Source organism: Gobio gobio (genome assembly GCF_949357685.1).
Source record: "Gobio gobio genome assembly, chromosome: 10".
In the NCBI taxonomy this organism is placed as follows: Eukaryota; Metazoa; Chordata; class Actinopteri; order Cypriniformes; family Gobionidae; genus Gobio; species Gobio gobio.
Genome location: NC_137116.1, coordinates 38,818,623 through 38,846,486, shown reverse-complemented (window position 1 = coordinate 38,846,486; position 27,864 = coordinate 38,818,623). Strand labels below are relative to the sequence as shown.

The following is a 27,864-nucleotide window of genomic DNA, read 5'->3' as shown; positions in this document are numbered from 1 at the left end:
CAGTGGTGTTCACGAATGTGCAGAGTTGGGTGTGTTTGAAGGGCTTGTGAGATAATCGCAACAGAGATTAATGTGTGTGCATGTGAGAAACCAGGCTGCCGTCACAAAGAACGCGTTTCTCTCTCCAGGGGACGTACGTTTAAGAATAGCACTGACCTGCTTCGGTTCCTTTCTCTCTCTCAGAACGTGTCCGCTGTGATTTTTCAAGTTCAATGTGTGGGTGTGTCACCGTTTCAGTATTAGATGACAACTTCCTATGACCAGCGAATCCAAATGTCTCCTTATGAAACTGCACAGTTATTCATTAAATGTACACTATGTCACTTTTTTCGTTCAATTTATATGAGCGAGTAGAGTACATCAATCTATCTTCCAAACCATGTTTTTGTCTTATCCCGAATCACTACAGTTTACAGCCTATAATAAGTGTTTATATTCAAACTATTTTAGACCGGGTGGGGCTGGCGGCCTAGACGCATGCAGTTTTGTTTATTAACAGCTAGAGCACCAAAAGTTACACAGCGTACCTTTTAATGTGTGCGTGTCCCTTCATACACACTTTATTTTCTAAAAAAAGTATTTTAAAGGTAGGCCTACATGCACAACTGCTCAAAAGTGTATTTTGATTGATGATAATTATGCTGTAGAAACAGTAATATTGCAAAATTTACAGTTAGAGAATTAGTTTTTTCTGATTTTGTAACAATGTAAGTCTTCACTGTCACTTTTGATCGATTTAAAGCATTTAGCTGAATACAAAAAAACCCCCTTTTGAATGGTAAGGTAGTACCGTGGTATTTTGATTTATTCCATGGTATCCAATATGTATTGATATTTATATGTTATACTAAGATAATTCAATGAATACCATGGCACATGTCCAAATATGGCATTTCCACAATACATGGCATTGCCATGATACTTGTCCAAAATAATGTGGTATTATCACGATATGTCTAAAAAAACAAGGTACCATGATGTTATGTGTCAATATTACTGTGATATTACCATGATTCAAGGCCAAACTAAAATATATATAGGCCTACTTTCTTTTTTGTACTTGCTAGCCTGCTAGTGTGTTTTTTAGTCTAAATTTAAAAAGTAACTTACATCTTTCTCACACACATTCATATCTCTGTCTGCTGTCACTCACACAAGCCAAAATCCTCCGTTGGAGTGTGTCCGCGTTCACTGGGCTACTGTACGGCAGTGCTGCCTGCGTGTGTGTGTGTGTGTGTGTGTGTGTGTGTGTGTGTGTGTGTGTGTGTGTGTGTGTGTGTGTGTGTGTGTGTGTGTGTGTGTGTGTGTGTGTGTGTGTGTGTGTGTGTGTGTGTGTGTGTGTGTGTGTGTGTGTGTGTGTGTGTGTGTGTGTGTGTGTGTGTGTGTGTGTGTGTGTGTGTGTGTGTGTGTGTGTGTGTGTGTGTGTGTGTGTGTGTGTGTGTGTGTGTGTGTGTGTGTGTGTGTGTGTGTGTGTGTGTGTGTGTGTGTGTGCGTGTGCTGCTTAAATGCGGACAACTGGTTGGATTGGCACTATTTAAAGAAAATGTGTGGCTGCGAGTGTATGTTCTTTGGCCGTGACATTTTTGGGCCATCGTGTCCTTATTTTTTCTCCAAATTGCGGGAAAGAGAGGAAAAGGGTGGGACAGGAAAATATTTGTCTTACTTTATTTTTTCCATACTCTTCTTGCTCTCACTTTGTGTGGCTGGATACAAAAACTTCTCCCAAATAAGGCCTTGGCTTTCAGCAGCCGTCAGTTCTCACCACAGTTTTGAAAAATGCTATAAAAGTGGGCGTGGTTAAGCTGCGGAGTGGCGGGGCATGAGGGGAGACTGACTGACAACACAGCAACGGCTTCTGATTCAGTTTTATTTCACTCTGTGCAAAAAATTGCACGCTGCAAAATTTGATTCAAATTTAAGCTCACCGTAAATAACACAAATACATAAAGTACATATCCTGTGACAGCTACCATTTATTGCACAAATAAATGCACCGCTATTCGCATGTTCTCTGCATAGAAAATGTATACAAACATGCTGTTGTATCATTTGATAACTTTTGAGACTTTTTTTGCAGCGTTTTATGAGCCGTTTGATCGGTTAATGGGCCGTAAAGGGCGGCTACACTCACAGTGTGGATGAATCCCGTTTGTTTCGAAGACTCACGATCTACTGAAGATAACTTGCGCGACGCAGAAACTCTTACAAAGCAAAAACAAACACTCGTTTTTGATACATTAATTCATCTCTCACTTACTGAATGCAATCTCACTCTTTGAAGCGCCTGTCAATCAACGCTGTGCTGCGAGGCATCTTCTCATAGGATAAGGAGACGCAGACTCATGAATAATTACAAGATACCGATGAGTCATCGCCGTACTATAGTACAAGAAAACATCACAAAGATGAATTTAAACCCGGAAGTTGAATATAGCGCAAAAAGGTTTACAATGAACTAGTTTTCTCCTACAATCAAAATGAATGGATGGTAACATTGACTTCTATGATGCTCAACACTCATAACTCTCAGAATCTCAGAACATTTGGTTTAGGGTTTCATGACCCTTTAAATAAAATGTGCTCTTTTCAGTCCAGTGTGATGCTCATTTTGTGGTTCAGTTAGGCTCTTGATCAGCATTTTGCCCCCTGATTCTGCATCAATGCAGGATTGATCTTGGACCAGTATGAGTGTCTGTTACACAGCATCTTATATGTTGTGTTTCTCAAACAACAGGGCTCGTTCATGTGAAACAAACTGTTATGACTATTATTAAGACGTATTTTGTGGCTCTCTGAAATACTTGATTCTGATTTGTTAAATGTTTGTTTAGAATGACTGCTAAACTGGATATTCCACCGCAGTCAATGGCAACGTATTGCTACTACTTTCACATGTCTCGTATCACTCTGCAGTCTCTATCGTTTAATTTCCTTTCATTTCTATGAAATTTAAGAGGGCTAATTGGCACCAACTTCTCAGAACAGTTACCAGCTGTAATAAAAATTTTAGCTAAATATGTTAGCTTACCAGTCTATAGAAAAAGTAAATTGGATTCGGAGTGGAATAGTATTATGACTTAAAGGGATAGTGCAACCAAAAATGAAAATTGTCATCATTTACTCACCCTCAAGTTGTTGCAAACCTGTATGAGTTTCTTTGTTCTGCTGAACACAAAATAAGATATTTTGAAGAATGTTTGTAACCAAGCAGAGAGAGCAACCATTGACTACCATGGTAGGGGAAAAAATACTATGGTAGTCAATGGTTGCTCTCTCTGCTTCGTTACAAACATTCTTCAAAATATCTTATTTTTATGCGACTAAAACTTTTGTTTTTTTCTCTCGCGATAAGTTATTCCAAAATTATGCCACGTATGTTGTAGGTTTATGTATATCCCAGTCACCACACTAGCCATTGTTTTTAATCGAAGGAGACGTAGGCGTGTTATCCAAGCATTAATGGCAAGGAAAGCACCTTATACCTGGGAGCGTGTTGTGGGTGTTTCTCCCTCATATCTGCTTCAAGGTCTTAATGATAATTTGTGGCATTTTTTTTGTTGTTTAGAATCCAGTATTCCTGTAATTATATTGTCTTTTATGAGTTTAATAAAGAACTATGTCACGTCTTTAAAGAATGATTGTCTTTTACGTACGCCAGGTGACCTGTAAATGAGAAAAAAACTGTTTTCAATGTAGTTTTTGCGAAAATGTCCTTTTTCGAATTACCTGAAAAACCACCTCATGCGAGCGTAAAAAAAACTTTTTTGCGATTTAAAGGTCCCGTTCTTCGTGTTTTTTTGAAGCTTTGATTGTGTTTACAGTGTGCAATATAACATGTGTTCATGTTTCGCGTGTAAAAAAACACAGTATTTTTCACACAATTTACTTATCTGTATACCGCTGTTCTCACCGTCCTAAAAACGGCTGGTGATTTCCTTGTGCTATGAAGTCCCTCCTTCAGAAATACGTAACGAGTTCTGATTGTGCAAGCGGTTCCTGTGCTGTGACTCGACCACAGCTTAGCGCACGTGAAAGCGGTTCCTGTGTTGTAATTTGACAGCAGCATAGCGCACGTTGGAAAGGTCACGCCTCTTAACGGGGAGATGTATGCGTTCAATAATCTCTATAGCGTCCCTGGGAAAGTCAAACAAAGGTGATTTGACTCCTGGATGAAAATAACAGCGTCTCGATGACATGGCGACATGGCGATAAACACACTTAACGCAACAGTTCCTTTTCTCCACGCGACCGTCCGCTTCTCCACGTGGGACAGCAACAAGACCGCGCCCCCTTTTTCGCGTTTCTTTGTGGGCGGAGGTTAGTCTGTTCTACTGCTCTACTGACGTAATTAAAGAAGGAAGTACCAGGATGTAGTCCAAGCCAGCCGTTCGCTGTAGACTTTGAAAGGGAACTTCTGTTAAATAAAATATCTCGCTTGGCATTGAACTTTGAGCTTTATAATTTTACAGGTATTATTTATGCTCTAACAGCAACATTACACACTAACTAAAGTTTGAACAATGGAATCGCGAAGAAGGGGACCTTTAAATGGGAGTTTTTGAGAAATTGACGCGTTTCCATTGGCCGTATTTTCGATTCGCAATTTCAATTTGTGCAATTGGAAGGGTATTGGAAACGCGGCTATTGTTACAGTGTAATTATATATTTAAGTACTGAGTAATATTAATTAATTTCATGTACTTACTATAAGGCACGGGTGTCCAATCCTGATCCTGGAGGGCCACTGTCCTGCAAAGTTTAGCTCCAACCCCAATTAAACCCACCTGAACCAGCTAATTAAGGTCTTTTTAGGGATACTAGAAACTTCTAGGCAGGTGTGTTGAGGCAAGTTGGAGCTAAACTCTGCAGGACAGTGGCCCTCCAGGACCGACTTTGGTTAGTTGCATGTAATTATGCATAATTTACTGTTTTTACTATGGTAAGTACATGTAACATATGTAACAAGGACACTGTAAAATAGTGTTACCCAATTAAATTTTTATTTATTTTCTAAATAGGTATATAATAATAGGGATAATCTACAGCCAGGGGGTCCTTATTGCAAAATATGAAATGTAAGTTTTGTGAATTGAACCATTTCTCATGGGGAACGTCTTCTTTCTTTTTCTGTAGTGATGGCAGCTATTCGTAAGAAGCTGGTGATAGTGGGAGATGGAGCCTGTGGAAAAACCTGTTTGCTCATTGTGTTCAGTAAAGATCAGTTCCCAGAGGTCTACGTGCCCACGGTGTTCGAAAACTACATCGCTGACATAGAGGTGGACAGCAAACAGGTCAGTTGTCCTAAAATAGTGTTGTACACAGTCCTTCTTCCTTGTTTTGTGGACCGAAGCACTCAGAATGTGGTATGAGTGTACGCTTGTTTGAGAATGTAGGGAATTAAATGTTCCTGCAGCCTTTTAACCCAAATTTCAGGCCATCCTGATCAGACATGCTGGATTTAATGTAAAGAGAAGTTCACCAAGAGGGAGTGCTCCTCTGATCTGAACTTACTAAAACAGGAAATGATTTGTTCAGGTTTGGACTTGTAAGCTTTTTTTTTAAAATAGAGGAAATGAATCTAAAAGTTAAGACCGAATACGATTTCAGAAGTTAAATTGGTCCAGAACAGTGTTCCGGAACGTTCGATTTAAAAAAATAGAAAGAATCATTTGTAGTTTGTCAATCCATTCTATTTCCTGTATGCCCCAGTACACACAGTTCATCTCCATCTCTTGTACTCGCACCTTGAATGTTTTGTATTTTCATTGAAGACCTCTAGTCCGGAGTGGACTGCAGTTATCTCTTTAAATAGCTTCGGGTTTATAAATGGTTCTTATATTTATGACCACTGACAATAAGGCCACTCAAAGTCCAGTGACGTACCTTCAGCTGACAAACAATACTAAAGTATCTGCATCTCTCTTTCTCTTTCAGGTGGAGTTGGCTCTATGGGACACAGCTGGTCAGGAAGACTATGATCGGTTGAGGCCATTGTCGTATCCAGACACAGATGTTATTCTGATGTGTTTCTCTATAGACAGTCCAGATAGTTTAGGTACCTAACTGCACACGCACGCACACACACACACACACACACACACACACACTACTGTTCAGAAGTTTGGAGTCAGTAAGATCAGAAAGAAACTGACATTTATGTTATGCTTTTCTTTTGAACTTACTGTTTATCAAAAAATCCTGCTTTAAAATTTTTACAAAAATATTAGCACAATGTTTTTTACATTTGGTAATGATAATAAAAAATGTTTATTGAGCAGAATGATTTCTAAAGGATCATGAAGACACTGTAAAATATGATGGAAAAGCTGAATCTTCAATGTATTAAAATAGAAAACATGTATTTTAAACTGATTTACTGTATTTTTAATCAAGCATAAGATACTTTTTTTAAATATTCCAAAATTTTGAACGGTAGTATACATCAATTTTTTTTTTTTTATTCCTGATTCATAACTAATACAATTTTAACTAAATGTAAGCAATTCAACTTGTACATATTGCATTAAAGTAACATTTTAAGATAATTTATTAAATACTCGAAATACACAATATAATTTTACTGTAATTATTAACATTTAATATAATTTACTGTATTAAATTATTTCTAAAAAATATCTTAACATTGACATCAAACTTTTGTTCTGACCTCTTCCAGAGAATATTCCAGAGAAATGGACGCCAGAGGTAAAACATTTTTGTCCCAACGTTCCCATCATCCTCGTGGGCAATAAAAAGGATCTGCGAAACGATGAACACACGCGCAGGGAGCTGATCAAGATGAAACAGGTATGGCTGGTGTGTGTGTGTGTGTGTGTGTGTGTGTGTGTGTGTGTGTGTGTGTGTGTGTGTGTGTGTGTGTGTGTGTGTGTGTGTGTGTGTGTGTGTGTGTGTGTGTGTGTGTGTGTGCGTGTGTTAAACAGGTGTTGCCATAGTAACTTGAAGAAGTAGAGGTTTGTAAGACACAGCAGAGGCCTTTTGTTGGCCTTTGCCTTAACAAACAGGACACTTCCTGTCTCCGACAGCCACAAAGGAAAATGGAAATGCAGCTGTTTCCTGTGGTGATAAAGCTGCCCTCTGGGATTACATCATACTGAAGGGTGTTTGCAAGAGTAAGGCAGAAACGGTAGTGAAACTACTGAAACGTCCATGCTAGTTGTCATAGCACTTCTATGTTTATACATGTAGCATTTTTAAGTGGTTCGCTAATGAGAAGGAGATTTGAGTGTACACAATTTCTACAGTTATGATCTATCATATTCTGCCACATTGTCAGGCTACTTTTACCCACAATGCTTTGTGTTGAAAGGAACTGTTGTAGATACCGTTTAAGGTAGCTTACAAACATTGTCGTTAGCGTCTGGGAATGCCCATTGAGCTCAAACCCTGATTTTATCTCTACAGGAATGTGGCAGATAGCATACTACAGTATCAGTATGAAATGTCTATTGTAGCTCGTTGTTTATTGTAGAGTTACAAAAAGTACAAAAAAGTTACATATTGTCACATGATCCTTCAGTAATCATTATAACATGCTGATTTGGTGCTCAAAAACATTATTATCAATGCTCAATGAAAACAGTTGTGCTTTATTATCTGAAATTGAAATCTTTAGCATTTATTTAAAATAGGAATTACATTAGAAATGTTTTGTAACATTAGAAATGTGTTTACTTTTGAACTCTAGTGTACACTATTAGACATTGTGCGTGTAGTGAAACTAGTGAGAGGGTGAAAAGATATTTAGAAAATGTGTTCTAAAAGAATGCAGCCTCTCATCATATATGTGTGTTTTAGGAACCTGTAAAACCAGAGGAGGGCCGTGACATGGCTAACCGGATCAGTGCATTTGGATATTTGGAGTGTTCTGCTAAAACTAAGGATGGAGTGCGGGAGGTGTTCGAGATGGCCACCAGGGCGGCGCTGCAGGTGCGCAAGCGCAAGAAGAGAAGCGGCTGCCTACTGTTATGAGCCAGCCACACACACACACACACCCCTCCAAGTTCCTTTCAGCAACTGACCCCAGGAGAAACCTACAGTACCAACCGCTCCCTACATTTCTCCCAATCCAGGAGTGGATGACAGAAAAATATTTATAAAGAAACCGAAGTGTGTCAGTACCCAATACCTCTCCATCCTGCCATCTTTCTCTTTCTTTTTCTTTTCTTTTCACCAGCATACTTTCCTTTCTTCCTTCTCTGGAAGAAAGACTGACAGATTAATTTTGTATTTGTACATAAATCTTCTCTGTATCTTTCGGTTCTGGTTTACAGTTATTCTATGCCTCTGTATATGATGCTCAGCGATTTAAGTTTGGAGGGAAAAAAAGCAAAAAATACATGTATCATTCATTTAAACTGCCAGTCGGTTCTCTGTGTCTGTTTTTTGACTGCTGACCTTCGGACTGTGTTTTACCGCAAACCTTGTTGTCCAATAGGATCGACCTTAGTTAGGACAGATGGCATATTTATTTCACATGAATGAAAATTTGGCTGAGGAATGCAGACACCCCACCTCTCACAGATATTGATAGCCATCTCATGGAAATGAGTTTTTACAGGGTGGGATGTCTTAATAGATGTACAGTCTGTTCATTTGGATTTACTGTTATACATTTGTGTTGATTGCTTAGCAAATGAAATGTATATGTATATATATATATATATATATATATACAATTATATATATATATATACAATTATATATATATATATATATATATACAATTATATACGTGAGCATTTTTGTAGTGTATGTATATATATATATACTACAAAAATGCTCACGTATATAATTGTGTGTCAAGTAAACAATTTTTAATGGTTTAGCAGGCTGAAACTGAATTAGCCTAAGTGCTAAATAAATTAGCTGGTCTGCTCAGGATAATGTCTGATAAGAGACCGAGAGTAAATCTCTTTCTTTTTTTTGGCTGTGTCTGGTAGTGTGTTACAATATCAGCAGAAGTGTCCAACTCAAAGACAATAAACTCCAGATGATACCTGCTCCAAAGAAGGTCGGTGGTTTGACTGCCTTTATTGGATAAAAGTGTCGCCAATTAAAGTTTTGGTAAGGTGCGGTCACATTTAATGTTAGTAGGCGAAATCCGGTCATTTCAATAGGAATCCAGAATTTCGCGCGAGGGTGAAAGATTTCTCTACGCAGATTTCACAACGAGGCAACAAGTTTGTCAAGCGAATCCGCAACGTTGACTAACACTGTTTCCCAAAAAGTTCGTCTGACGAGAGCAGGGGTGCCGTGTAAAAGTCCTCCATATATATATAGTTTAATTGTCTTGGTTTGTTTTTGTTTGTTTTTTTTTTCAATTTTTTCAAATACTTCTCTCTTTGTAAACTTTGTTCAACTCCTGCGAGTGCTGCCGTATGTCCGAATATCATTTTCGCCGTCATCACCCGGGTGTAGTGCCAGAAGACGCGAATGAGAAGTCGCGCGCGCTGTGAGAAAATTTGTCTTTGTGCACTCAAAGCGCACACGTCTCACAGCGCGCAAATATTGAGTTATCTTTCAAGTCTTGCTCTTGAACGGACAAACTCACACGCAAAGCATGTCAACATGTCCATCTTGATGAGTATACTAGCAGACATAGTCTGTATAAGCCTTAAGTAAACTTTATACAGTCGAGAAAGACGACGCATATGAGCATTATGTCTTAAAGGGGCAGTAGCCTTTACTGCTGTCTGTTTAATGTCAAACAACAAAAGACAAGGACATCACTCACGGCTCTTGATTGAATTGCTTTTGTAAGTTTAATAGGATTAATCTTTAATTTATACAGTCAAATATGCAATGTTATTTTACATTTGATCAATTTCTGTACCTGAAAACTAATGTTAGACGTACCAGGAAAAACCTGAAAAGCATAGTTTATTTTATTAGTATCTTTGCTCAATAGTATTTATTTGTGCTGCTGCTTGTATTTAAATTATTTTTAGGGGCCAAGCACCGAAGGTGCGAAGGCACCTATTGAAACCGTTCCCGTTCTTATTATTAGGGGCCAAGCACCGAAGGTGCGAAGGCACCTATTGAAACCGTTCCCGTTCCTATTATTATTATTATTAGGGGCCAAGCACCGAAGGTGCGAAGGCACCTATTGAAACCGTTCCCGTTCCTATTATTATTATTATTCATCTTCTTCTTCTTCCGCCACGAAGTCTATGGCAGCCCATAGAACCGTATGGTAAAAAGTTGTGAAATTTGGCACACTAATAGAGGACAGTCTGAAATGTCACCGTAGCAAATTTGGAGTCTCAAACTCAATCCCTCTAGCGCCACCATCAGTCCAAAATTTGACTCATGTTTATGCTAATAACTTTTGAACCATAAGGGCTAGAAACAAAATTCTTTTTTCCTCTGATCCCTTGGCTCAAGACGAATCGATTGAACCATATGACGTCATTTTCCGTCATAATAATTTTCCCGCCATTTTGAATTTTCCGAAAAACCTACTTTTGCGAACTCGTCCTAGACGGTTCATCCGATTTGTACGAAAATTGAACCAGATTATCTTCAGACCATGCTGACAAAAAATCTTGCAAATCAAGTTGATTCGTCAAATCATTTGCGATAAACGCGCAAACAAATTTTACGTAGCGGTTGCAAAAGCACTCTTAAGGCAATATCTCCGCAACGCTTTATCGTATTCAAACCAAACTTGGTGCATGTCATCACAAGCATGACTTGAGGCAACATGCAGTGTTTCGGCGCAGCGCCACCTACTGGTCCGGAGATACAAAAAATGGCTGTTTTTGCTTATAACTTTTGAACTGTTTGTCCAAAATTCATGTCTTCCGCACCATGCTTTGAAGGTACTCAAAAAGTTTTGGGGCAGTGCCACCTTGTGGTCAGAGGTTATAACAAAATTTACAAACATGCTAATAACTTTTGATTAAATTAGCCTAGTTTAATGAAACTGGTCATAATACAGTCATTGGCTCATGCCGAGAACATAGATACTAATTTTGCCATATTTGGTCAAACATCCTGTCCTCAATGTTCTTATTTGATCAAAACCTACTTTTTCAAACTCATCCTAGACTGTTTGTCCAATTTCCACCAAAATCGAATCGTATCATCTTCAGACTGTGTCAACAAAAAGTTAGGAATTTTGCATCAATAGATGAAACCGTTTTTGTAAACCGCAGTGACGAAGTTGAGCCATGATGCCAAAGTGACTCTTGAGGCTGTATCTCTGCAATGCTTTGACATATTGGCATCAAACTTTGCATGTGTCATTGTTCCCTTATTCTGACCACACCACATCCATTTCGTAACTGTGCCACCTATTGGTCAAAAGTGATAAACCATTAACTTATATTATCAGTGACTCTATATATGATATTTCAGCCATTTTGCCAAAGCTTCTTAAACTGTATAATTGTTAATTGCTGCAGTTGGTCTGACACTCTCAGACTACAATGCATTTTCAGCCTTTTGCCTAAAATCATCTTAAAACGTGATTAATTTCTCATTGCTGCAGTTGATCTGACACTGCCAGCCATTTTGGCATGTCTTGTCTTCTTCTTTGCGCTTGGCCCCGGTATTGCTGCTTGCAGCTATATTTAGGGGCCAAGCACCGAAGGTGCGAAGGCACCTATTGAAACCGTTCCCGTTCTTATTATTATTATTCATCTTCTTCTTCTTCTTCTTCTTCTTCTTCTTCTTCTTCCGCCACGAAGTCTATGGCAGCCCATAGAACCGTATGGTAAAAAGTTGTGAAATTTGGCACACTAATAGAGGACAGTCTGAAATGTCACCGTAGCAAATTTGGAGTCTCAAACTCAATCCCTCTAGCGCCACCATCAGTCCAAAATTTGACTCATGTTTATGCTAATAACTTTTGAACCATAAGGGCTAGAAACAAAATTCTTTTTTCCTCTGATTCCTTGGCTCAAGACGATTCGATTGCACCCTATGACGTCATTTTCCGTCATAAAAATTTTCCCGCCATTTTGATTTTTCCGAAAAACCTACTTTTACGAACTCGTCCTAGACGGTTCATCTGATTTGCACGAAAATTGAACCAGATCATCTTCAGACCATGCTGACAAAAAATCTTGCAAATCAAGTTGATTCGTCAAATCATTTGCGATAAACGCGCAAACAAATTTTACGTAAAGGTTGCAAAAACATTCTTAAGGCAATATCTCCGTAACGCTTTATCGTATTCAAACCAAACTTGGTACATGTCATCACAAGCATGACTTGAGGCAACATACAGCGTTTCGGCGCAGCGCCACCTACTGGTCCGGAGATACGAAAAATTGCTATTTTTGCTTATAACTTCTGAACTGTTTGTCCAAAAATCATAAAAGTGGTCTCGTTACATTCAGGACGGCATGCCGAGTCGTCTGATATTCAATTTTACCATATCGGCCATTTTGGCTGTCGGCCATTTTGAATTTTGTCAAAAAATGCTATATTTTACAAATGCATTAGTATATTGTTACTAAACTCGGTATGTGACTTCCTTGCTATGCCCTGAAGGTACTCAAAAAGTTTTAGGGCAGTGCCACCTTGTGGTCAAAAGATATAACAAACTTGACAAAAATGCTAATAACTTTTGATTAAATTAGCCTAGTATATTGAAACTGGTCATAATAGAGTCATTGGCTCATGCCGATTCAATTGCAACCTATGATGTCATTTTCGGTCATGATAATTTCCCCGCCATTTTTAATTTTCAAAAAAACCTACTTTTACGAACTCGTCCTAGACGGTTTGTCCGATTTGCACGAAAATTGAACCAGATCATCTTCAGACCATGCTGACAAAAAATCTTGCAAATCAAGTTGATTTGTCAAATCGTTTTCGATAAACGCGCACACAAATTTTGCGTAGCGGTTGCAAAAAAACTCATAAGCCTATATCTCCACAACGCTTTATCGTATTCAAACCAATCTTGGTATATGTCATCACAAGCATGACCTGAAGCAACATGCAGCGTTTCGGCGCAGCGCCACCTACTGGTCCGGAGATACAAAAAATGGCTATTTTTGCTTATAACTTTTGAACTGTTTGTCCAAAAATCATGTCTTCCGCACCATGCTTTGAAGGTACTCAAAACGTTTTGGGGCAGTGCCACCTTGTGGTCAGAGGTTATAACAAAATTTACAAACATGCTAATAACTTTTGATTAAATTAGCCTAGTTTAATGAAACTGGTCATAATACAGTCATTGGCTCATGCCGAGAACAGAGATACTAATTTTTCCATATTTGGTCAAACATCCTGTCCTCAATGTTCTTATTTGATCAAAACCTACTTTTTCAAACTCATCCTAGACCGTTTGTCCAATTTCCACCAAAATCGAATCGTATCATCTTCAGACTGTGTCAACAAAAAGTTAGGGATTTTGCATCAATAGATGAAACCGTTTTTGTAAACCGCAGCGACGAAGTTGAGCCATTATGCCAAAATGACTCTTGAGGCTGTATCTCTGCAATGCTTTGACATATTGGCATCAAACTTTGCATGTGTCATTGTTCCCTTATTCTGACCACACCACATCAATTTCGTATCTGTGCCACCTATTGGTCAAAAGTGATAAACCATTAACTTACATTATCAGTGACTCAATATATGATATTTCAGCCATTTTGCCTAATCTTCTTAAACTGTATAATTGTTAATTGTTGCAGTTGGTCTGACACTCTCAGACTACAATGCATTTTCAGCCTTTTGCTTAAAATCATCTTAAAACGTGATTAATTGCTCATTTCTCCAGTTGATCTGACACTGCCAGCATTTTGGCATGTCTTGTCTTCTTCTTTGCGCTTGGCCCCGGTATTGCTGCTTGCAGCTATATTTCATCTTCTTCTTCTTCTTCTTCTTCTTCCGCCACGAAGTCTATGGCAGCCCATAGAACCGTATGGTAAAAAGTTATGAAATTTGGCACACTTATAGAGGACGGTCTGAAGTGTCTCCATAGCAAATTTGGAGTCTCTAACTCAATCCCTCTAGCGCCACCATCAGTCCAAAATTTGACTCATGTTTATGCTAATAACTTTTGAACCATAAGGGCTAGAAACAAAATTCTTTTTTCCTCCGATTCCTTGGCTCAAGACGATTCGATTGCACCACATGACGTCATTTTCCGTCATAAATATTTCCCCGCCATTTTTAATTTTCCGAAAAACATACTTTTACGAACTCGTCCTAGACGGTTCATCCGATTTGCACGAAAATTGAACCAGATCATCTTCAGACCATGCTGACAAAAAATCTTGCAAATCAAGTGTATTCGTCAAATCATTTGCGATAAACGCGCAAACAAATTTTACGTAGCGGTTGCAAAAACACACTTAAGGCAATATCTCCACAACGCTTTATTTTGTTCAAACCAAACTTGGTACATCTCATCACAAGCATGACCTGAGGCTACATGCAGCGTTTCGGCATAGCGCCACCTACTGGTCCAGAGATACAAAAAATGGCTGTTTTTGCTTATAACTTTTGAACCGTTTGTCCAAAAATCAAAAAAGTGGTCTCGTTAGATTCAAGTCGGCATGCCGAGTCGTCTGATATTCAATTTTACCATATCGGCCATTTTGCTTGTCGGCCATTTTGAATTTTGTCAAAAAATGCTATATTTTACAAATGCATTAGTGTATTGTTACTAAACTCGGTATGTGACTTCCATGCCATGCCCTGAAGGTACTCAAAAAGTTTTAGGGCAGTGCCACCTTGTGGTCAAAAGATATAACAAACTTGACAAAAATGCTAATAACTTTTGATTAAATTAGCCTAGTATATTGAAACTGGTCATAATAGAGTCATTGGCTCATGCCGATTCAATTGCACCCTATGATGTCATTTTCGGTCATGATAATTTCCCCTCCATTTTTAATTTTCCAAAAAACCTACTTTTGCGAACTCGTCCTAGACGGTTTGTCCGATTTGCACGAAAATTGAACCAGATCATCTTCAGATCATGCTGACAAAAAATCTTGCAAATCAAGTTGATTCGTCAAATCGTTTGCGATAACCGGGCAAACAAATTTTACGTAGCGGTTGCAAAAACACACTTAAGGCAATATCTCTGCAACGCTTTATAGTATTCAAACCAAACTTGGTACATGTCATCACAAGCATGACTTGAGGCAACATACAGCGTTTCGGCGCAGCGCCACCTACTGGTCCGGAGATACGAAAAATGGCTATTTTTGCTTATAACTTCTGAACTGTTTGTCCAAAAATCATAAAAGTGGTCTCGTTACATTCAGGACGGCATGCCGAGTCGTCTGATATTCAATTTTACCATATCGGCCATTTTGGCTGTCGGCCATTTTGAATTATGTGCTAAAATGCTGTATTTTATGAACACATGAACGGATTGTTACGAAACTCGGTTTGGGTCATCAACACGGTGCCCTGAATGAGCCCAAGAAGTTTCGAAGTAGCGCCACCTAGTGGAGAATTTTTTTTTTCAAATGCTTATAACTTTAGGTGAGATTGACTTATTTTCATGAGAGTAACTTTTTTTGTCTCCTGAATCCTCGCCGAGTCCAACGATACCAGACTTGCCAGGTTTCGGCGTATTATTTGTGCAGCGTTGTAATTTAGCACTTTAAAAACATTAGCTGATATCTTCGAAACCGCTAGTCCGATCGAGACGAAACCAGCATCAGAAGTTCGGAAACATAGGTCGATAGCTAAATGATAATGCCCAAATGTCAAAATATTGATAGTAAGGGGGTGTAAAATCCAATCAAAGTCAGGTGTCAGTCATTTTTCATGTGTTTTTTCATATAAATGTATATAACTCCAAAACTAAACAAGATATTTTCACCAAAATTGACACAGACATGTATGGGCTCACTCCAAGGACACATAAAAAAATGATAGGATTGTGCCACTTGGTGGCGCTATAATAGAACAAAACATGAAATTCCCATTGACTACAATGCAGTTTTATGATATAAAATGCTATGCTTCACAAATGAATTGGTGTATCATTACGAAACTTGAAATTGGCCATCAGCACCATGCCTTTAAGCTGCTTAAACGGTTTCAAAACAGCACCGCCATGTGGTCCATACTTAAAATGAAAAGGCCTCTTGAGGCTATATCTCTGCAATGACATATTGACACTATATTGACACTCTGCTTTGATATATTGACACCAATCTTTGCATGTGTCATTGTTCCCTTATTCTGACCACACCACATCAATTTCGTAACTGTGCCACCTATTGGTTGAAAGTGATAAATCATTAAATCATTATTATTGACTGTATTTATCATTTTACAGCTATTTTGCCTAAAATCACCTTAATAGGTCTTTAATTGCTCATTGCTGCCGTTGATCTGACATTGCCAGCATTTTTGGCATGTCTTGTCTTCTTCTTTGCGCTTGGCCCCGGTATTGCTGCTTGCAGCTATATTTAGGGGCCAAGCACCGAAGGTGCGAAGGCACCTATTGAAACCGTTCCCGTTCTTATTATTATTATTCATCTTCTTCTTCTTCTTCTTCTTCTTCTTCTTCTTCCGCCACAAAGTCTATGGCAGCCCATAGAACCGTATGGTAAAAAGTTGTGAAATTTGGCACACTAATAGAGGACAGTCTGAAATGTCACCGTAGCAAATTTGGAGTCTCAAACTCAATCCCTCTAGCGCCACCATCAGTCCAAAATTTGACTCATGTTTATGCTAATAACTTTTGAACCATAAGGGCTAGAAACAAAATTCTTTTTTCCTCTGATTCCTTGGCTCAAGACGATTCCATTGCACCCTATGACGTCATTTTCCGTCATAAAAATTTTCCCGCCATTTTGAATTTTCCGAAAAACCTACTTTTACGAACTCGTCCTAGACGGTTCATCCGATTTGCACGAAAATTGAACCAGATCATCTTCAGACCATGCTGACAAAAAATCTTGCAAATCAAGTTGATTCGTCAAATCATTTGCGATAAACGCGCAAACAAATTTTACGTGGCGGTTGCAAAAACACTCTTAAGGCAATATCTCCGCAACGCTTTATCGTATTCAAACCAAACTTGGTACATGTCATCACAAGCATGACTTGAGGCAACATACAGCGTTTCGGCGCAGCGCCACCTACTGGTCCGGAGATACGAAAAATTGCAATTTTTGCTTATAACTTCTGAACTGTTTGTCCAAAAATCATAAAAGTGGTCTCGTTACATTCAGGACGGCATGCCGAGTCGTCTGATATTCAATTTTACCATATCGGCCATTTTGGCTGTCGGCCATTTTGAATTTTGTCAAAAAATGCTATATTTTACAAATGCATTAGTATATTGTTACTAAACTCGGTATGTGACTTCCTTGTTATGCCCTGAAGGTACTCAAAAAGTTTTAGGGCAGTGCCACCTTGTGGTCAAAAGATATAACAAACTTGACAAAAATGCTAATAACTTTTGATTAAATTAGCCTAGTATATTGAAACTGGTCATAATAGAGTCATTGGCTCATGCCGATTCAATTGCAACCTATGATGTCATTTTCGGTCATGATAATTTCCCCGCCATTTTTAAATTTCCAAAAAACCTACTTTTACGAACTCGTCCTAGACGGTTTGTCCGATTTGCACGAAAATTGAACCAGATCATCTTCAGACCATGCTGACAAAAAATCTTGCAAATCAAGTTGATTTGTCAAATCGTTTTCGATAAACGCGCACACAAATTTTGCGTAGCGGTTGCAAAAAAACTCATAAGCCTATATCTCCACAACGCTTTATCGTATTCAAACCAATCTTGGTATATGTCATCACAAGCATGACCTGAAGCAACATGCAGCGTTTCGGCGCAGCGCCACCTACTGGTCCGGAGATACAAAAAATGGCTATTTTTGCTTATAACTTTTGAACTGTTTGTCCAAAAATCATGTCTTCCGCACCATGCTTTGAAGGTACTCAAAACGTTTTGGGGCAGTGCCACCTTGTGGTCAGAGGTTATAACAAAATTTACAAACATGCTAATAACTTTTGATTAAATTAGCCTAGTTTAATGAAACTGGTCATAATACAGTCATTGGCTCATGCCGAGAACAGAGATACTAATTTTTCCATATTTGGTCAAACATCCTGTCCTCAATGTTCTTATTTGATCAAAACCTACTTTTTCAAACTCATCCTAGACCGTTTGTCCAATTTCCACCAAAATCGAATCGTATCATCTTCAGACTGTGTCAACAAAAAGTTAGGGATTTTGCATCAATAGATGAAACCGTTTTTGTAAACCGCAGCGACGAAGTTGAGCCATTATGCCAAAATGACTCTTGAGGCTGTATCTCTGCAATGCTTTGACATATTGGCATCAAACTTTGCATGTGTCATTGTTCCCTTATTCTGACCACACCACATCAATTTCGTATCTGTGCCACCTATTGGTCAAAAGTGATAAACCATTAACTTACATTATCAGTGACTCAATATATGATATTTCAGCCATTTTGCCTAATCTTCTTAAACTGTATAATTGTTAATTGTTGCAGTTGGTCTGACACTCTCAGACTACAATGCATTTTCAGCCTTTTGCTTAAAATCATCTTAAAACGTGATTAATTGCTCATTGCTCCAGTTGATCTGACACTGCCAGCCATTTTGGCATGTCTTGTCTTCTTCTTTGCGCTTGGCCCCGGTATTGCTGCTTGCAGCTATATTTATTAGGGGCCAAGCACCGAAGGTGCGAAGGCACCTATTGAAACCGTTCCCGTTCCTATTATTATTATTATTAGGGGCCAAGCACCAAAGGTGCGAAGGCACCTATTGAAACCGTTCCCGTCTTTTTTTCTTCCGCCATGGGAGTCTATGGCAGCCCATAGAACCGTATGGTAAAAAGTTGTGAAATTTGGCACACTAATAGAGGACGGTCTGGTATGTCACCATGGCAATTTTGGTGTCTCTATCTCAATCTCTCTAGCGCCACCACCTGTCCAAATGTGTACTCATGTTTATGCTAATAACTTTTGAACCGTAAGGGCTAGAAACGAAATTCTTTTTTCCTCTAATTTCTGAGCTCATGCCAATTCGATTGCACCCTATGACGTCATTTTCCATCTTGGATATTTCCCCGCCATTTTCAATTAACCGGAAGACCTACTTTTGCGAACTCGTCCTAGACGGTTCATCCGATTTGCACGAAAATTGAACCAGATCATCTTCAGACAATATTGACAAAAAATCTTGCAAATCAAGTTGATTCGTCTAATCGTTTTCGATAAACGCGCAAACAAATTTTACATAACCTTTGCAAAAACACACATAAGGCAATATCTCCGCAACGCTTTATCGTGTTCAAACCAAACTTGGTACATGTCATCACAAGCATGACTTGAGGCTACATGCAGCGTTTCGGCGCAGTGCCACCTACTGGTCTGGAGATACGAAAAATGGCTATTTTAGCTTTTCTTTGCTGAACCGTTTGTCCAAATATCATAAAAGGGGCCTCGTTAGATTTGGGACGTCATGCCGAGTCGACGGATATCCAATTTTACCATATCGGCCATTTTGGCTGTCGGCCATCTTGAATTATGTGCTAAAATGCTGTATTTTATCAACGCATGAACGGATTGTTACGAAACTCGGTATGGGTCATCACCACGGTACCCCAAAGTAGCCTGACAAGTTTCGAAACAGCGCCACCTAGTGGAGATTTTTTTTTTAAATGCTCAGAACTTTGGGTGTGGTTGACTTATTTTCACGAGACTCATCTCATTAGACTCCTGAATCGTTGCCGAGTCCAACGATACCACACTTGCCAGGTTTCGCCGTATGGTTTGTGCACTGTTGTAATTTAGCGCTTAAAACTTTTTTGCCGATATCTTCGAAACCGCTAGTCCGATCGAGACGAAACCAGCGTCAGAAGTTCGGAAACATAGGTCGTTAGGCACGGTCGCGAGCCCAAATGTCAAAATATTGATAGTAAGGGGTAGTAAAATCCAATCAAAGTCAGGTGTCAGGCTGAAACCCTATTGTAACTGTTCATTTTCCCATGATGCATCATTCTCCAGCTAAAACTGATCGGGCAGACCAAACCGTAAGTCGTAGAGACTTGAAACTTGCAGGGCTGGTAGTACTCACAACGACTACTGACGTCACCGAAGCCCGCCCCGATCGGCCTGACGGGGGCGCTACAGCGATCAAAAGTACGAAACGGCGATCAAAAGTACGAAACGGCTCATAACTCCTCAAACGTAAGGCGTAGCCTCAAGTGCCTTATATCGCTGGAATCCTTGGCTCAAGGCGGACAAAATGCATGCCACGGATTTGCTCGTCAGAGTGGGAAAAATTTCGGCTATTTGGGATTTTTTGCAAAACCTACTTTTGCAAACTAGTCCTAGGTTGTTGGCCGGACCGGAACCAAACCAGCGCAGCGAGATTCTCTGGAGTCTGATTGTCAAAGGTTATGAAAAAAAAGTGGAAATTTGGGTTCACGGTCCCTAAGGGCCGCCAAAACGTTGGAAGGGGGAGGAGCCACTTTTACTAAAATGGCTATAACTCGTGAACGGAACGAGGTATTTTCACCAAACTCAGCACGCATATGTAAGAGCTCGTTCGGTGGCCGCATGGAAAAGGACGTGGCGATTGGCCACTTGGTGGCGCTATAACGGTTAAAAAGGTGTCAAAATGATGTATTTCTATGGAAAATCCCATTAAATGCCTGAAAGCGGCCCTCTTCCTGCCTGATTTGCATACAGCTTCATGAAATCATGCATGCGCATGCGTCACGTGACCCTAAAGAGGCTTGCAGACTTTTAGGGCCGCCATGGCGCTTTAACTGTTATAAAGGTGAAAAAAATGCTCTATATTATCCTATGCAAAATGACATTTAAATGACTAAAAATTGCCTGCTCTGCGCAGAACTTCACCAAATCGGCTGAGCTTGTGCGCCGCATTATTGTAAAGACGCGTGCAAACTTTGACGGAGATCGGGCCATCAGTAGAGGCATACCAGTTTAAAAGGTAAAAAAAAAAAAACACCACTTTTCCATGATAAACGAGCTGAAAATGCAAAAATTTACCTTTGACCTCTCCGATGCACATGTCACCAGGCTTGATAAAGTTTTTGCAACCAGCAGCTCAAAAATCAAGTGCTCAGACCCTATAGTCTTTTTTTTATAGGCCTTTTTAGACCCTTTTTATGCCCTTTTTATTAGGGGCCAAGCACCAAAGGTGCGAAGGCACCTATTGAAACCGTTCCCGTCTTTTTTTCTTCCGCCATGGGAGTCTATGGCAGCCCATAGAACCGTATGGTAAAAAGTTGTGAAATTTGGCACACTAATAGAGGACGGTCTGGTATGTCACCATGGCAATTTTGGTGTCTCTATCTCAATCTCTCTAGCGCCACCACCTGTCCAAATGTGTACTCATGTTTATGCTAATAACTTTTGAACCGTAAGGGCTAGAAACGAAATTCTTTTTTCCTCTAATTTCTGAGCTCATGCCAATTCGATTGCACCCTATGACGTCATTTTCCATCTTGGATATTTCCCCGCCATTTTCAATTAACCGGAAGACCTACTTTTGCGAACTCGTCCTAGACGGTTCATCCGATTTGCACGAAAATTGAACCAGATCATCTTCAGACAATATTGACAAAAAATCTTGCAAATCAAGTTGATTCGTCTAATCGTTTTCGATAAACGCGCAAACAAATTTTACATAACCTTTGCAAAAACACACATAAGGCAATATCTCCGCAACGCTTTATCGTGTTCAAACCAAACTTGGTACATGTCATCACAAGCATGACTTGAGGCTACATGCAGCGTTTCGGCGCAGTGCCACCTACTGGTCTGGAGATACGAAAAATGGCTATTTTAGCTTTTCTTTGCTGAACCGTTTGTCCAAATATCATAAAAGGGGCCTCGTTAGATTTGGGACGTCATGCCGAGTCGACGGATATCCAATTTTACCATATCGGCCATTTTGGCTGTCGGCCATCTTGAATTATGTGCTAAAATGCTGTATTTTATCAACGCATGAACGGATTGTTACGAAACTCGGTATGGGTCATCACCACGGTACCCCAAAGTAGCCTGACAAGTTTCGAAACAGCGCCACCTAGTGGAGATTTTTTTTTTTAAATGCTCAGAACTTTGGGTGTGGTTGACTTATTTTCACGAGACTCATCTCATTAGACTCCTGAATCGTTGCCGAGTCCAACGATACCACACTTGCCAGGTTTCGCCGTATGGTTTGTGCACTGTTGTAATTTAGCGCTTAAAACTTTTTTGCCGATATCTTCGAAACCGCTAGTCCGATCGAGACGAAACCAGCGTCAGAAGTTCGAAAACATAGGTCGTTAGGCACGGTCGCGAGCCCAAATGTCAAAATATTGATAGTAAGGGGTAGTAAAATCCAATCAAAGTCAGGTGTCAGGCTGAAACCCTATTGTAACTGTTCATTTTCCCATGATGCATCATTCTCCAGCTAAAACTGATCGGGCAGACCAAACCGTAAGTCGTAAAGACTTGAAACTTGCAGGGCTGGTAGTACTCACAACGACTACTGACGTCACCGAAGCCCGCCCCGATCGGCCTGACGGGGGCGCTACAGCGATCAAAAGTACGAAACGGCGATCAAAAGTACGAAACGGCTCATAACTCCTCAACCGTAAGGCGTAGCCTCGAGTGCCTTATATCGCTGGAATCCTTGGCTCAAGGCGGACAAAATGCATGCCTCGGATTTGCTCGTCCTTCTGGCGCCAATTTCGAGATATTTTAGGTTTTTTGTAAAACCTACTTTTGCAAATTACTCCCAGGTTCTTTACCTGATCAGAACCAAACCACTGCAGAAATGTTCTCTGGAGAGTGATTATCAATAATTATAAAAAAAAAAACACATTTTGATTCATGGTCGCTAAGGGGAGCCAAAATGTTAGATGTAACCGGGACCTCTTTTATTAAAATGGCTATAACTTGTGAACGGAATGAGATATTTTCACCAAATTCAGGTCACATGTATGTGAGCTTAGTCTGAGATCACATGAAAAAAATCGCAACAATTAACCACTTGTTGGCGCTATAACAGGGGAAAAACACGTGAAAATGGCAATATAGGCACCCAAACATTAGTCAGATGACAATGGGCATTCATTGTCTTCATCCAGATTGCCATGATAGTCTATGAGGACACTGGCATATCTCAAAAAACTCTGTATACGTCATTGGCACAATGCCCTGAAGGAGCATTCACCTCCTTAGACTCCTGAATCCTTGCTGAATTCCAGTGATACCAAACATGCCGGGTTTCACCTTATGGTAAGTAAAAAGGTCTATTTTAGCACCTAAAAAACCTTTGCGAATGTCTTCAAGACACATAACATAGGTCAATAGCTAAACAATAATGACCAAAAGCCAACATTTTGGAAGGAAGTGGCAAAAAAAAAAAACATCCAATCAATGCAGCCAATTCTCTCTAAATATAAGTGGCTATAAATTTAAAATAAAATGAGATATTTACAACAAATTTTACACATATATTTATGGGCACACTTTGAGGACACCTAAAAAAAAGCAGAGATGTGTTATAACTGTCAAAAAAACCATATTTTTCCTTAGTTAAATTGCCTGTATTGCTGTGAATGCTCTTTCCCATCTATGATCTAAGTTTATTTGTTTATTTGGATCCCCATTAGCCAGTACCTAGGCAGTGACTACTCTTCATGAGGTCCCAAAAAGTAAAAAATACAAAACTACATTAAAGCTGCAAGAGCAATGGAAGGGATCTCGCACCTGTGCCAGGTGACCTTGGGGCTTTAGGAAAACAGAGCACGGTGGCCAATATGCATTTAAGTATATAAAAATAGGAGGACTACATCAATCATTTGTATTTGCCACACTTCCTGCTACCGGGCTGTATTCAGATCAGATGGTGGACCTGCACCTGGACATGACAAATGCATCCCTGATATGTCTGAAGAGAGCGTGTCAACTAAACTCTGCCCTGTAAATGCTGCATCTAAATGACACCCTCATTAAACCCGTCTCCAGCACGACGACTCCAATCTATCGAATAATCTTACGAATATCTATTTATCTAATATGACTTCTGAACTGTAATGTTGCCAGAATTATAATCATACACTGTTTGTTCGTCGACCAGAGGACAACTGGCACCCAAACTGGTTTCTCCCAAGGTTTCTTTTTCTCTTTCTGGCCTTGGTTCCTTGCCACCGTTGCCTTTGGCTTGCTCAGTTGGGGACACCTAAATTTCAACTATATTACCGTTCTGCCCGCATTGACACTATATGAAAATTGAAATTAGCTGGATAGTTAGATAGTTAGATAGTTAACACTGTGAAGCTACTTTGAAACAATTGGACTTGTTGAAAGCGCTATTTAAATAAAGGTGACTTGACTTGACCAGCTGGTGGCACTATGACTAACTAAAATTTTGCGGAAACATCAGACTTTGTCAGGATGCCACAGACAAAACTCAAACTCAAAACTCAGTTCAACGAAACTCAAGATCTTTGAAATTTTACATCACTAAGGCTTAAGATTACACTGACCAAATATGATTCTGGTTCAATCTTAATGAGGAGTTAATCACAGTTTACTGTTGCCCACAGGTGGCACTATAACTGACTAAATATTGGCATGTAGACCACCATCGGTGCTCGGGCCCTAATTAAATCAACAACAATAAAATTAAACATACAAATCCCATTAACAAATTCCATTAAATGTTCCTTCCTTGTAAAACTCATTTTATAATATCTGATAGTAAATCATTCCATATTTTCATTTCTCCAGATATTATAGTCCATTGTTGTGCAGTGGTTTTCAAAACAAAATATATGACTGTCTGTGCATAGTTTAAAACAGGAGGAAGATCATTGATAAAATAATGATGATAATAATAATAGTCCTAAACAACTTCCTTGAGGAACACCACATTGCTCTTTAAAATCTGAATAACTTCCATAATAACATAAACAGTGACTATGTTTACATGGACAGCAGTAATCTAATTATTGCCCTTAATCTGAATAAGACAATAATCTGATTAAGGTGTTTACATGAGTTGATTTTAGAATATTCCGTTCATGTTCCCGTTTTACATATAGAACATAGCTCGATTAATGGCACGTCATTACGTCTCCATGCCACCCGACGGCCAATAATAGCGCGACTTTCGTGGGTCTGTTAAAATCATTAGGCTCAGGCAAACCGCTGTAACTTTAGGCTACCTGCGGGTGTCGCTGTCGGACAGTGTTCCTTTATAAAAATGAGTGATTTTTATACTTTTTAATGTAATATATATATATATATATATATATATATATATATATATATATATATATATATATATATATATATATATATATATATATATATATATATATATATATAGGCTACGTTGTTTTATTTTTGTAATATTATATGTTGTGTCTTTCAGGTTTTTTTGAAGAGACACTGCCCATCTTGCCTCTTTCTTGACAGCCTACATTTCGATTAATAGCTTTGATTAATGATGAAAATTGAGGTTTCAAAATCGTGATTGTTTGGATTGTTTTTTTCTGCCGTCGAGCCACAGGCGTTCACTGAATGGCCATATGGCTCGCGAGCCTAGAGGTTCTCGACCACTGTTGTAAGCAGACAATTATGAATCTGAGATTACAGATACAAACTTATTGTATTTTACTTTTACAATGTACTTTTACATATTACAACACAAAGAAAAAAATATAGAGGAGGCAGTGTCAGAATGAGCAGTCAAGCAAGACACGCACCAACCATAGCAACACGTCATGGCAACGACATTTCAAACTGACAGATACGTAAAAGATAAACGGGACATTTGAGTGCCTTGTTACTGTTTTGTACGCGCTGTTATATTAATTATAATTAAAATTCTGTTTTATTTGTCACAATATTATTGATGATTGTTGAGAGGGGCACTTTTGATACATTTTTAAAAAGGGCAGGGGCTCGCGCTCCAAAGCCCTCCTCCGCTCTGCACTTGCCTGGTGTGTGTGTGTGTGTGTGTATGGGTGTCCTGTCACAAAATGCGGCGAAAACTCCTACACAACGACGTTGATAGTTAGATTAAGGTGTATACATGTCTACAATGCACTTCGATAATGCGACTAAAATAGGCATACTCCACATGTCTTAATTAGATTTTTGTTTAATTCAAGTATGGCTTTAACCGGATTAAGGTCATTAGAAATCGCTGTTTACATGGTAGTTTCTTAATCAGAGTATGGTCTTAATCAGATTAATATCGGAGTATTGTTGTCCATGTAAACGTAGTCATTGTCACATATTAAACAATCAATTTATCCAGCAATAATTTATGATCCATTACATAAAATGCTGAGCTAAAATCTAACGATACAGCTTCTACTAAGTTATTGTCATCAATTTGTGCTCATACTACTCCCTAATATTGATCTGTAATTCATATTTAGACATTATAAAATCACTATTATAACATTTACCATCACATTTTGTAAAATGCATCACTTCCTTTCTATTGAAGTATTGGTATTGACAATTGTGCCACATGATGAGTAATGTGAAACCTGAAAAAATCTTGCAGTAAACATTTTGTTCCCACCATATATTTCATATATCTGTATCTACAACAAAATGTGTGTTTGTGTGTGTGAGCATGTTTAGTCTGTATAAAATATTATTGTTTAAGCCTATTGTTTAAGTATTATTGTTTAAGTATTCATTTTCCCCCATATTTTGTGGTCTCAGTAATACATTTTAGGTTGACATAGGGTTGACAAAACTCAGTATGGGTCATCACCACGATGCCCTGAGGTAGCCTGAGAGGTTTAGAAACAGCACCACCTAGTGGAGATTGCCCCTCCCAAATGCTTATTACTTTGGGTGTGGTTGACTTGTTTTCATAGGAGTAACTTTTTTTTTCCTCCTGAATCCTTGCCAAGTCCAACGATACCAGACTTGCCAGATTTCGCAGCATGGTAAAAGCGCTAAAAAAACATTAGCAGATATCTTCGAATGTTAGTCTGACCAAAACGAAACCAGCGTCAGAAGTTCTGAAACATAGGTCGATAGCCAAGTGTTAATACCCAAATGTCAAAATATTGACATTAAGGGGAAGTAAAATCCAATCAAAGTCAGGTGTCAGTAATTTTTTATGTTTTTTCATATAAATGTCTATAACTCAAAAACAAAATGAGATATTTTCACCAAAATCGACACACATGTGTATGGGCTCACTCCGAGGACACATAAAAAAATGGTGGTATCATATCTCTTGGTGGCACAATAATAGAAAAAACATGAAATACAGGATTATGAAAAAAATAAATTCTAGGCCTTTGTTTAAATAACGCTTTGGAGTATAATTACAAAACTCGCTATGTGTTCGAGTTCTGCACCATGCCCTGAAGGTACTCAAAAGGTTTCAGGGCAGCGCCACCTTGTGGTCAAAATGTATAACAAGATATTCAAAAAGGCTAATAACTTTTGAATAAATTTTGTCTATAATAATGAAACTGGTCATAATACATTCCTTGGCTACTGCTGAGAACATAAATATAAATTTTGCCATACTTGGTCAAACTTCCTGTCCTCCATCTTGCTATTTGTTAAAAAACTACTTCTTCAAACTCTCCTAGGCCGTTTGTCCGATTTTCACCAAAATGTATCATGCCGATTCAATTGCACCCTATGATGTCATTTTCGGTCATGATAATTTCCCCGCCATTTTTAATTTTCCAAAAAACCTACTTTTGCGAACTCGTCCTAGACGGTTTGTCCGATTTGCACAGAAATTGAACCATATCATCTTCAGACCATGCTGACAAAAAATCTTACAAATCAAGTTGATTTGTCAAATCGTTTTTGATAAACGCGCACACAAATTTTGCGTAGC

General features: G+C 38.9%; 1 protein-coding gene across 1 annotated transcript in view; it reads left to right on the top strand.

The window, feature by feature from the left end:
• rhocb (ras homolog family member Cb) overlaps positions 1-8,389 on the top strand; it is a 37,181-nt gene extending 28,792 nt beyond the window's left edge. The window contains exons 2-5 of the mRNA XM_079826764.1: positions 5,134-5,291; positions 5,935-6,055; positions 6,677-6,807; positions 7,816-8,389. Of these exons, the coding sequence (XP_079682890.1) occupies positions 5,136-5,291; positions 5,935-6,055; positions 6,677-6,807; positions 7,816-7,989 (582 nt within the window). The 5' untranslated portion in view covers positions 5,134-5,135 and the 3' untranslated portion in view covers positions 7,990-8,389. The remainder of the gene's footprint in view (positions 1-5,133; positions 5,292-5,934; positions 6,056-6,676; positions 6,808-7,815) is intronic.
• The last annotated feature ends 19,475 nt before the right edge of the window (positions 8,390-27,864 follow it).